At 40.5% G+C, this 11,396-nt stretch overlaps 1 protein-coding gene across 1 annotated transcript; it reads left to right on the top strand.

The window, feature by feature from the left end:
* Positions 1 to 6,245: 6,245 nt before the first annotated feature.
* Positions 6,246 to 8,217, top strand: hcar1-3 (hydroxycarboxylic acid receptor 1-3). Its single transcript, XM_087849784.1, has 2 exons — positions 6,246 to 6,266; positions 6,795 to 8,217. The coding sequence occupies exon 2, from the start codon at positions 6,862 to 6,864 to the stop codon at positions 7,816 to 7,818; it is 957 nt and encodes a 318-aa protein (XP_087705910.1). The 5' UTR covers positions 6,246 to 6,266; positions 6,795 to 6,861; the 3' UTR covers positions 7,819 to 8,217.
* Positions 8,218 to 11,396: the final 3,179 nt, after the last annotated feature.

Raw genomic sequence — 11,396 nt, 5'->3', positions numbered from 1 at the left:
TCTCTGGAATTGCTTTTTGTCCATTACTAGATGTAAAAGATGCAGTCATTGTGATATTATCCATTGATAAGCATGTTGGCCGTTACTATTTTAGTGCTTTGAAACCAGAGTTGATAAAAAGGAACAGATCTGAGTGAAAGGGACACTGTATGCTCATAACACCAGAACTTGTCAATCATAAACCCCCTAGGGCAGCCCCGGCCTATAGTATAGCCTATTTTATCATCTGTATTGTGGTTCTTAATGAAGGTAATAATGTCAGTCAGTAAGTAAGACTTGAAAGTGAAAAGGAGGAGAAGGATTGCTTTCTCATAGACTTCTATGCAATCATGCCTCCAGCCAGCATTTAGTAGGGTTGCAGCAAAGGACAGTGGGCAAATACATAAACAGTCTCTATGGGCCCTCATCCTTTCTTGATCTACAGGGTGGGCCATTTATATGGATACACTGTAATAACATGGGAATGGTTGGTGATATTAAAGTCCTGTTTGTGGCACATTAGTATATGTGAGGGGGCAAACTCCTCAAGATGGGTGGTGACCATGGCGGCCATTTAGAAGTCGGCCATCTTGGATACAATTTTTGTTTTTTCAATAGGAAGAGGGCCATGTGACACATCAAACTTATTGGTAATGTCACAAGAAAAACAATGATGTGCTTGGTTTCAACGTAACTTTATTCTTTCATGAGTTATTTACAAGTTTCTGACCACTTATAAAATGTGTTAAATGTGCTGCCCATTGTGTTGGATTGTCAATGCAACCCTCTTCTCCCACTCTTCACACACTGATAGCAACACCGCAGGAGAAATGCCAGCACGGGCATCCAGTATCCGTAGTTTCAGGTGCTGCACATCTCGTATCTTCACACCATAGACAATTGCCTTCAGCTGACCCCAAAGATAAAAGTCTAAGGGGGTCAGATCGGGAGACCTTGGGGGCCATTCAACTGGTCCATGATGACGAATCCACTTTCCAGGAAACTGTTCATCTAGGAATGCTCGGACCTGGCACCTATAATGTGGTGGTGCACCATCTTGCTGGAAACTCAGGGAACGTGCCAGCTTCAGTGCATAAAGAGGGGAACACATCATCATGTAGCAATTTCAAATATCCAGTGGCCTTGAGGTTTCCATTGATGAAGAATGGACCCACTATCGTTGTACCCCATATCGTGGCTCAAAAGAGTTGGCAGTTCGTCTTGTAACCGGAAGGTTGCCGGTTCGAGCCCCGGCTCGGACAGTCTCGCTCGTTGTGTCCTTGGGCAAGACACTTCACGCTCCCCACGTGTTAAACTCTTCGACATGTCAATGGCTGTGAATAAAGAGAAACTTGTAAATAACTCATGAAAGAATAAAGTTACGTTGAAACCAAGCACACCATTGTTTTTCTTGTGACATTACCAATAAGTTTAATGTGTCACATGACCCTCTTCCTATTGAAAAAACAAAAGTTGTATCCAAGATGGCCGACTTCTAAATGGCCACCATGCTCACCACCCATCTTGAGGAGTTTGCCCCCTCACATATAATAATGTGCCACAAACAGGACTTTAATATCACCAACCATTCCCATGTTATTACGGTGTATCCATATAAATGGCCCACCCTGTATATCTCTCATGTATCTTTAGATGTTTTTGTCATTTCAAACAAATAATTGATTTAACAACTATACACAACAATCCGTAGTGGTAACTAGAATTGCCAGTAATCAGGAAATCATATGACACATATAAGAAAAATCTACAATACATCCATGTTTGAACAGTTTGAAATCTCTTCACATTTCAGCCTCACTTCATATTATAGTTTACTTTATTGTAGAGTTTTGCTTGGAGTATCAAGCTTAAGAGTACATGATTTTCTTTATTTAAGGATGATTACGTGTGATATGAGTATAATATGATTTATGCAATGTTATATAAAAAACCTTAAAAATACAATTTTATTTTTGTAGCACTTCTAATATGATCTGTCCTCGCTTCATTATCCCCATTACCCTCAGGACAATTTTCTCTCTCTTTTTACTTACTATCGTCTTCTTGCTCACTATTTGGTACACAGGCAGACCTTTAGTAACGCGAGGACTGATATCAGACTTCTTACAGCCTGTTTCTGTTTTCAACCTGATTGTGATATCCAAAAAGATAAGTTAAAAGTAAGTAAGTAAAATTTTATTGGCCATATGCTTTCAACCTTTCAAATGCCAGAAGATAAAACCAAATGTTAAGCAAAAGAGACCACTAATTTCCCAGATCTTAAGCTCAAAGGAAGAGAGACCTGCTCGGGATGTACAGATGTTCCCCAATGCTGGTTCTTGTCCATGGAGAGCAGAAGGCAGAATCTTAAAAGGCTGTCTGTGTAACTGAGTCACTGCATGCTGTGAGTAATTGGAAAACTTAGACGACGTCATAGCAGCATTCTGAACAACCTGATTCCCAGGAAGTTTTGCTTAAGACAAATAAACAAAGACTGCAATCCAGACGTGATGAAATAAATGTATGAACAACAATTTCCAGTTCTCAGTACGACACAATGGGAGTTTGTGAATATTCCTTAAGTGATAAAAGCAAGAGTCGGACTTGTTTCCGGTGAGCCGGGATGGGAATAGCACTGTTAGTAATGGCGTTACTTTTTTAAGTAACTCTAATGGATTACTATTTCTATTGTTACAACGCCGTTACAGTTACTAAGAAGAAAATGCGTTGCGGATGTGTTACTTTTTCAACACACAGACGGTTGAAACTGTCTGCTTTATCTTACCGGGACCTAGCGGGGCGAAACAATCACACAAGTGCTGCTGATTGGCTGAGGAAGAATAAAGTAGTCATGGTAAACCAATCAGATGACATACCAACAAGATGCTATGTCAACCCAAGGAAACCCTGATTCTCCATTTTTGTGTTAAAAGTGTGGACTTCAAACTTTATACCAGTTTTTAAATTGTGCTGATAGGCCACATAAAACCAGAGTTATGATAAAAAAATATACGCAATGTTTTTTCCTGAATACATCTCCACTCTTTCCTATTGGTGGAGAAATGCACCATGTTGACCATTAAAAAAATGAAATGGCAACATGGCATTTGGTTGTTTAGGAAGAGGAGGAAGTTTCAGGACGGCGGTGAGAGAGAGAGAGCGAGTTTTGAGAATTGAGAGATTTGTGATGTTTAGCGTGTTTGCAGTGTGTTGTTAGTGTATTGTGTTGTATATTTAGTGTGTAGTGTAGTGGATAGTTTGTGTGTCTGCTGAATGTCATGGGTGCTGCCAAAAAGCCACCAAAGCCAGACGCTGTGTGTAGGTGGAAAACAGGAGTGATACACTTCCTGCTTTCATGCCTGCAGGTATCAGGCTTGTGATGTTCTCCTTTATTTTACAGTGGACAGCAATTAGTTGTTGGAGCGGCACAAATAATTTGTGTGGCATCTTATTTGATGCAGAATGCCTGATTGTAATGTAAATAGTTTGAAATAGTTAAAAAAATGCCTTGGCTGCATTATTAGGTAAGTAGCTGCATATAACTGTGTTGTTTGCAAAACTTGTGCATAGGTTTTGAAAATGTACAATTTATATTTGCATTTCAAGTTAATGATTCGTTAAACATTTTTGTAGTTATTATAGTAAAAATTACAACTTTTTTCTACTTGGATTTAAAGATTTTTGTGTCTGATTTTGGATCAATTGTGTTAATACAGTATGTCAAAATGATAAAATAACTGTAAATTCAGACATGTGAGGTTTTGCTGAAAAGAATGATACCAAACGAGGGAAGGTAAATATTTTTAAAGGTGAAATGTAGAAGTAAAAACAAAAGTAGTCAGAAACAGCCAACTATACCCTGGAGCCCAGAGGGATAAATTTTTTTTTCAAAGTAACACAATAGTTACTTTTCCTAGTAATTAGTTACTTGTAACTCAGTTACTGTCAAGGCTGGGGTGCCAGTGGGTGTTTATTTACAGTGAGGGCGAAGTACAAAACAGGAAATAAGGAACAGGGAGCTACTAAAGCTACTAACTAATAAACAAACCTGAAAGCATAAGGACACGGGATGATACACAGAGATCACACGGAGAAAGCAGGGCAGAGACGCGGAGAAACGCTGAATAACACAGACAAGCAACAACCGACAAGGAACACAGGCAGGCACACACTATAAATACACACAAGGTAATGAGGGAATGACACACCAGAGGGGAACACAGCTGAACCTAATTAGACACGACGAGACACAGACCTTCAAAGTAAAACAGGAAATGCACAAACTGTTCTACAACACTAACTCAGGGACACGAACAGAGCACAGGAGGGAGAACACTAAACACAAGAACCAAACCCTAAGAACTAATACAAAATAAGAATTAACACAAAACATAAGATGAAACACAAAATGAAACACAAAATGCTGGGTCAAACGACCCAGGACCATGACAGTTACTAACTCAGTTACTTTTTTGAAGAAGTAACTAGTAACTATAACTAATTACTTTTTCAGAGTAACTTGCCCAACACTGCTGGTGAGTCATGGACTCTTCCAGGGCTGCCCTTTGTCACGGATTCTGTTCATAGTTTTTATGGACAGAATTTCTAGGTGCAGCCAAGTGGTGGGAGGGGTCCACTTGGGTGGTCTCAGAATCTCACATCTGCTTTTTGCAGATGATGTGGTTCTGTTGGATTCGGCCTCCAGCTCCGACTGGAGCAGTTCACAGGCCAGTGTGAAGCGTTGGGAAAGAGAATCAGCACCTCCAAATCCTCAGCCAGAAAGGGTGGAGTGTCCACTCCGCGTCAGTTCCTGCCCCAAGAGGAATTTAAACATCTTGGGGTCTTGTGCACGAGTGAGGGGAGTGAGTGATTGACAGACAGACTGGTGCTGCAGTGATGCAGATGCTCTACCGGGCCGTCGTGGTGAAGAGAGACCTGAGTGTATAAGCGAACCTCTCAGTTTACCGGTCGATCTACATCCTTATCCTCACCTATGGTCACGAGCTGTGGGTAGTGACTGAAAGAACGAGATCGAGGATACAAGCGACAGAAATTAGCTTTCTTAGAAGGGTGGCTGACCTCTCCCTTAATGATAGTGTGAGGAGTTTGGCCGTCCGGGAGGGGCTCAGAGTAGAGCCGCTGGTCCTCCACATCAAAAGGAGCCAGTTGAGATGGTTCAAGCATCTGACAGGGATGCCCTCTGGACGCTACCTATCTTTTTTTTAATATATTAAAAAGCAGTGTCATTGAGGTATTTTAAAATGCCATTTCATCACCCTGAAATGCACTGGCTTCCTCAAAATCCTCTGCTTACCTCATGGCACAGCGGCTGAGAACTATTAAAATAACATTTAAAGCTACTTTGTGGAAGTCTTGCTAAGCTTACTGCTGAAAATCTAAATGTACAAACGACTGCTTGGAATAACGTTAAGTTGCCACTATATGAGCTCACCTTATGTCACATTGTTTGGAGAGGGATCTGCTGCTGCTTCACTGGCTGTTTATAAAATGAAAGTCGTTTGATCGTGGTGTTGTGCTGGGTTATTTTGGTAGTGGCACATCTACATTGGCTCCCTATCTTTAATAACTGCTCACAGTTACACTAGTCAACATGGTCACTCTTGTTTTGAAAGAAATCTCATTTCTTTCGTCTTCTTGTTAGTTTTATAGTCTGAAACTGTTTCCTTGAGATGACATAGCATAGGGTGCATGTCAACAGTCACCTTGATAGAGTAAATTAGCTGTACTTTAAAGGAGAGACCAGGTGTAGAGTGGACTAAACACATTTTCTGCCATTTGTAGGGAGGCAATTTATAGCAATTTAAGTCACATACTAACTGTGTAGAAAAAAAATGAAAAATGAAAACAAATGTTTTGCATTTCAAGCTTGCCGTGGCCCCTCCTACTGTTAGGGCCCTGGATAGTCTTTCCCACATTCCCCCCACTAAGCAAACAAAAAGAAAGGTATCATCTCCTCATAATGTCAGATAATTTACGATTCTCTCAAAATACACAAATTACACAATTTTCTGACATATTGTGTGTCATAAAATGTCAAGAAAAATGTCATAAAGGTGCTCATTACACGTCACCGTCTATAATAGCAGAAGTGGTTCAGCTGCAGAGCCACTTCTCTGGAGCACTCATAACCCACAAGTTCTAACAAGCCCTCAGACAGAGACAGCAGTTATAAACTGCCAAGGCTCTTATCACATCATATTACTTTCACTGCACAAGCTGAAGACACATCGCCGTCTTCTCATGCAGAAAGTCAGTGTTGACTGCTGGTGAGTATGAAACTTTCTACTTTATATCTGTTTAGAATGCAGGGCATAAATTATGATTATGTGCACATAAATGCTGCCATGGCAACTTTTAAAAACAAAAGTTGTTAGTCTAACATGAATCCTGGTGTTTTTTAATGGTTAATCCTACGCTACATAGAAAGGAAAATGTATCTTTTATGAAATCATTTTACACAGTTTGCAAACTGCTTTGTTAGACTGCATGGGAGATTCGCACTGAAGTTTAAAAAACAAATAACTACATGGTATGCATAAATGGAAATCATTAAATGAGCTTCTTTATTTTCTTCCAAAAAGTTAGACGAAAGCTTCTAACAATAAACTGGTTACTGTATTCAAGTTTAGCTTCAGATATATATCTTACTGATAGATGCTTTCATCTAAAGGGAAACAGACGAATAAGGTAGAACAGAAGGATGTGTAAAGTTTCAGGTGTGTGTGCTAGTATTTCACAAAATGTTCAATAAAAGGAAAAAATTATTTTCTTTGCACTTCTCTCTTTTATGAAAGAACACATGACCTGCTGAAAATAAGGAACTACGGATAAACCAAAGAGCTCAGAAGGCACGTAGCTGAAATGAAGGCAGTAAATAATTCTTCACTGCACTGCAGCGGGCACATGAAAAATAATAAAGAAAATATGTTCATGGAAATAGGCTTGATAATTGAGATACTGGGCCTGCCGGGAACAATAGTATCTTTGTGGATTTTCTGCTGTTGCATGAAGTCATGGAAACCTCACACCCTCTTCCTCTTCAATCTGGTTCTTGCTGACTTCTTGGTCCTCATCAACGTGCCTTTCCGCATCGACACCCACCTGCGAGGGAAGTGGGTGTTTGGATGGGTCTGGTGCAGAATCAGCCTTTTCATGCTGACTGTCAATCGCTCTGCTAGTATTGGATTCATGACAGCGGTGGCACTTGATCGCTACTTTAAGGTGGTCCACCCACATCACTGCATCAGCCAAATGACTTCAGTACAGGCGGGCTGGCTCGCAGGCTTGATCTGGGCTGCTGTGGTGGTCCGCGGGATTCCGCTGCTGACCGCTAACCTTTTCCACCAGGCGAGTGGCAAGTGCCGTAGCTTCAACTCCTATGAAGAAGACCCTGTGCCGATTAAGCTGCATTACATTGCCTTTGTTGCAGAGTTCCTCCTGCCCTGGTTCTTGCTGCTCTTCTGCTCAGCAAAGATAGTCTGCCGGCTTCGCCAACGGCGACTAGGCAGGAAGCTGAAGGGACGGAAGGCCATCAGAGCGGTCATGGTGATCATTCTGGTGTTTACCTTGTGCTTCATGCCAAGCGTCATCACAGGCCTAGCGGCGGCCTACATCAAGGGAAACCACCCCCATGACTGCGAGTCCTACACTAAGGTAACCCAGGTTTTCATGATATGCATCGTGTTAACCTACCTCAACAGCGCTTTGGACCCCATCGTGTACGCTTTCTCCAGCTCCATGTTTCGTGATGCCCTCAAGACCTCCATCTGCTTCAAGAAGATCTTCAGACCGGTTAGCACGAGAGTCCCCAACAGCTGAAAGGCAAAGATTTTGAAATACAATGAATGTCTGCTTCAATGGAAGACTGGAAGCAGCATGTGTGCAAGATGCTAAAGACTCTGAAGACTTCTGTGAGTGACGAGTGAGGAGTCCATGAACTGTTTGATGCTGGTTTCATTTATTGTTACTGACTAAAAAAACACTGTTAGGCAAACTTTATATAACGGCATCCCCCAAACTACCTTCTGCTTAGCTGAAATAGACAAGTTTATAAACTAGCTAACGCTTGTTAGATAAAACATCAGTGGAGAAAATTTAAGTAGAGAAAAAGCTAGCTTAAATCACCTTCTTACTATGTTAAAGATGAGTGACTGATGTGGGGAGAGTGTTTCTTGCCAAGAGCCACTAACTGCCACTAACTTCTCCATGTGTGTTTTCAGATTCGTACAGCACACATTTGACTAAACAAGCTGTTTTGTCAAGCTGTCAAAACAGCGTGTGAAACGCTTTTCGGTCTTTGGTGGAGTTTGTAAATGCTGTTTGACATTAAGGAGAATGTTGCAAGAATAAGTTGTCTACAATTTGAACAAAGTTTGGTTGTATACCCCTGTGTGACTCCATTTTTCATTTTGTAAGTCCTCACATGTGGAAGAGCCTATCTAACTGTCAAAACCTGCCAAGCCCATAAATGCCACAATTATTGCTGTTGTAGAGCACATTTCTCAAGCTTGAGTCAACAGTTTCTTCACCAACATAGAGGTTAATGTTTTGGTAAACAGTTTATCACGCCACGAAACCATAAGAGCAGTAAGCGTGTAGAATGATGTAGCAAGAAGATGATAAAAGAATATGTGACGATGCAGAAGTGTGTAGAGGTGGGATACTGGTCAAAGCACCATCTTGCTACTGTAGTGCACTATTGCATATTTTTGTTGTTTCCAAATTGCATTTTGTACTAGTAGTCTACATTTTTTCACCGCTTCTGTGTTGTTGCATAAATGTATATGTTGGAACACATATTCTGACAGAACCAGATGAAAGTGCCTGCTTTGTTTAGAGAGTAGCTGAAAATCTTGTCTTTCAAATAAAGAAATTAGGAAATAAGACACACATTGCCTGAGTTAAACATCCCTACAATCCTGCTTTACACACTGTCGAAGGAACTTGTAATTTTGTGTGGCGATGATTTTAAAAATTTTGACACGAGTTAAAGATTTCGGGTGATTAACGGCCTCTTGCAGGTCAGGTTGTTCTGCTGTATGTTTGCACTGTTTCTTTCACAGGTACTCCAGTCGCCATTGAAGTACCTGTGTTCATCCTGCAATTTGGATATAATAAAATCAGTAAAATATGAACGTTCATTTTTTCTGTTTTTCTCAGACCTCCGACTACAGGTTGACTCTCAGGAGCACTCCAGTAGGGGTAAAATACCTGGGCTCTATATCAGTTTTAACAACTGAAGAAGCCTCTTGAATGGATCAAAAACAATCACTGGCCTTTATTTCAAGTGCTTAATGCCACCATCAAATGGATGGGTGAGACTCTACACAGACAATACGATTAAAAAAAAAAAAAAAAATACCAACATAACCCAAGTAGATGTTGGAGAAATTGTGGCACACACTCACTTGCTCATACCCTGCCCTCTATATATTGGAATGTTTTTGATGCACTCAACAAGATATTTAGATATTTGACCAAATTTTGTCCAAGGTTGCATCACTTTGGTTAATTCCTGCTAGTAAATACCTGCTATCTGTTGCAGCAACAGTTAAAGGCATTACATATAGATGTCTCAAAAGCATTCCTCCAACATACCATATGTGGTTAAATGTGGTTGGAAAAAATAACATACTCCCTCAGGCATCACAAACACTTCAAAAAGTCATGGAAACCTATTTTTACTATATTTCGGGAAAAAAGAGAGAGTAATACAAAAGTGTGTTTAGATGGGGGCAGACAATTTTGTTTGAAATATGCATGTATTTGCTTTGATTTTTTTAAGCCATGTATTTTTCTTTTAATGATATTATGATTGAAAATAAAATAAAAGTGCAAATGCCACAACAACTATAAACGTGGCAGCAGTATATAAGTGTAAATTAAAACAAAGTTAAAAAAACAAACAAAACAAAGCTAAAATGGTTTGAGGGGACTGACAAATATGTAAACATGACTAATTTTTGCAAATTAGCTGATTTTACACAACCTCAGTAATTAGACATACAAGTGAGGTCAGGCCTGTACAGGGGCCTGTTTTTACTCAATTGCCGTGACATGTTTCTTGCAGCATTTTGTCGGTCTCCATTTTGTCAGTCATGTTTTTCTGTCAATGAATAACTTAACACAGGGGTTAACATGTTGTTGGCCCATGAATTTGAAGCTATAACAGCTTCAACTCTTCTGGAAAGTGGCTCCTCCACTGAGGGCGCTGTCAAAGCCTAAAGGCAGATGTCTGGCAGCACTTTGGATTCAAGAACTGTGAATACAGTGAAGAGCTGGACAAAAGCAAAGCCATATGGTAAAACATTGTGGAAATACCACAAATCTCAGAAATCATTTAGCAAGGCATCATCCAGATATGCTAGCAAAAATACCCAACATGAAGCAAAACTCACTCAAAAAGGCATTTGCAGTGAAGTTTGCATCCACTTTTCCACGTGCTCAAAAAAATAACCTAGTTTATCAAACTTTCATATGTAAAGACATACGTCTGTCCAAATCCACGCTACATTTTTACCAACATGCAAAAATTTTAGTGGAGTGGTAATCCCAAACATGTATGCAGAAGTGAAAAACGATGTTACAGCCTCACTCAAGTCAGCAGAGAAAGTCGCTATAACTGTGACAGCTGGACATCCAGAGCAACAGATAATTACCTGACTGTGTCCCATGTCTAACGGACAAGAACAACTGAAGCAAGCCACACAGAAGTTAATTTATCTCAAATAATGTCCAAGGCAATAGAAGATTGTGAGCTTACAAACAAAAACTCTGTCATCATAACTGACAACGCTACAAATATGGTGAGAGCTGTGGAAATAACGGGCTGGTTGCACATTGGTTGTTTTGCCCACACACTTAATTTGGCTTCAGAAGTAGGTCTGAAAGTTCCAGCTGTTGCTCAGCTGCTTGGCCGAGTGAGACGCATAGCATCCTTTTTTCATAGCAGCACTATTGGAAGTCGCAAGCTTACAGAGAAGCAAAAGATACTGAAGCTACCTGCCCATAAGCTGGCGACTGATGGGGTGACCAGATGGAACAGCACGTTGGAGATGCTGGAACACTTCCTACAGCAACAACCAGCGATCTCTGCAGCTCTACTCTCACCTGAAGTGAGGAGAAGTGACAGTAATCTCTGTACTCTTACAGAGGCTGATGGAGAAGATATAGTGAAAGCTTTGAAACCACTGAAAGCAGCCACACTGGTTTTGTCTGAAGAAAAATCCCCAACTCTATCCATCACCTCTGCATGCACAACTGCTGGACAAGAGGATCAGTGTCTCTCACTGAAGTCAAACAACTTGAAGTCAAAGTATGTTTATGAAATGTGTGTACAGTGGGGCAAAAAAGTATTTAGTCAGCCACCGATTGTGCAAGTTCCCCCACTTAAAATG

This window comes from Neolamprologus brichardi, chromosome 13, assembly GCF_056152115.1.
Source record: "Neolamprologus brichardi isolate AB-2024 chromosome 13, ASM5615211v1, whole genome shotgun sequence".
Lineage (NCBI taxonomy): Eukaryota > Metazoa > Chordata > Actinopteri > Cichliformes > Cichlidae > Neolamprologus > Neolamprologus brichardi.
Note: the sequence above shows the minus strand (reverse complement) of the source record. Positions and strands in the feature narration are given on the sequence as shown.

Coding starts and splice junctions, on each gene's coding strand:
- hcar1-3 (XM_087849784.1), top strand. CDS start 6,862: ATGAAGGCAGTAAATAATTCTTCACTGCACTGCAGCGGGCACATGAAA.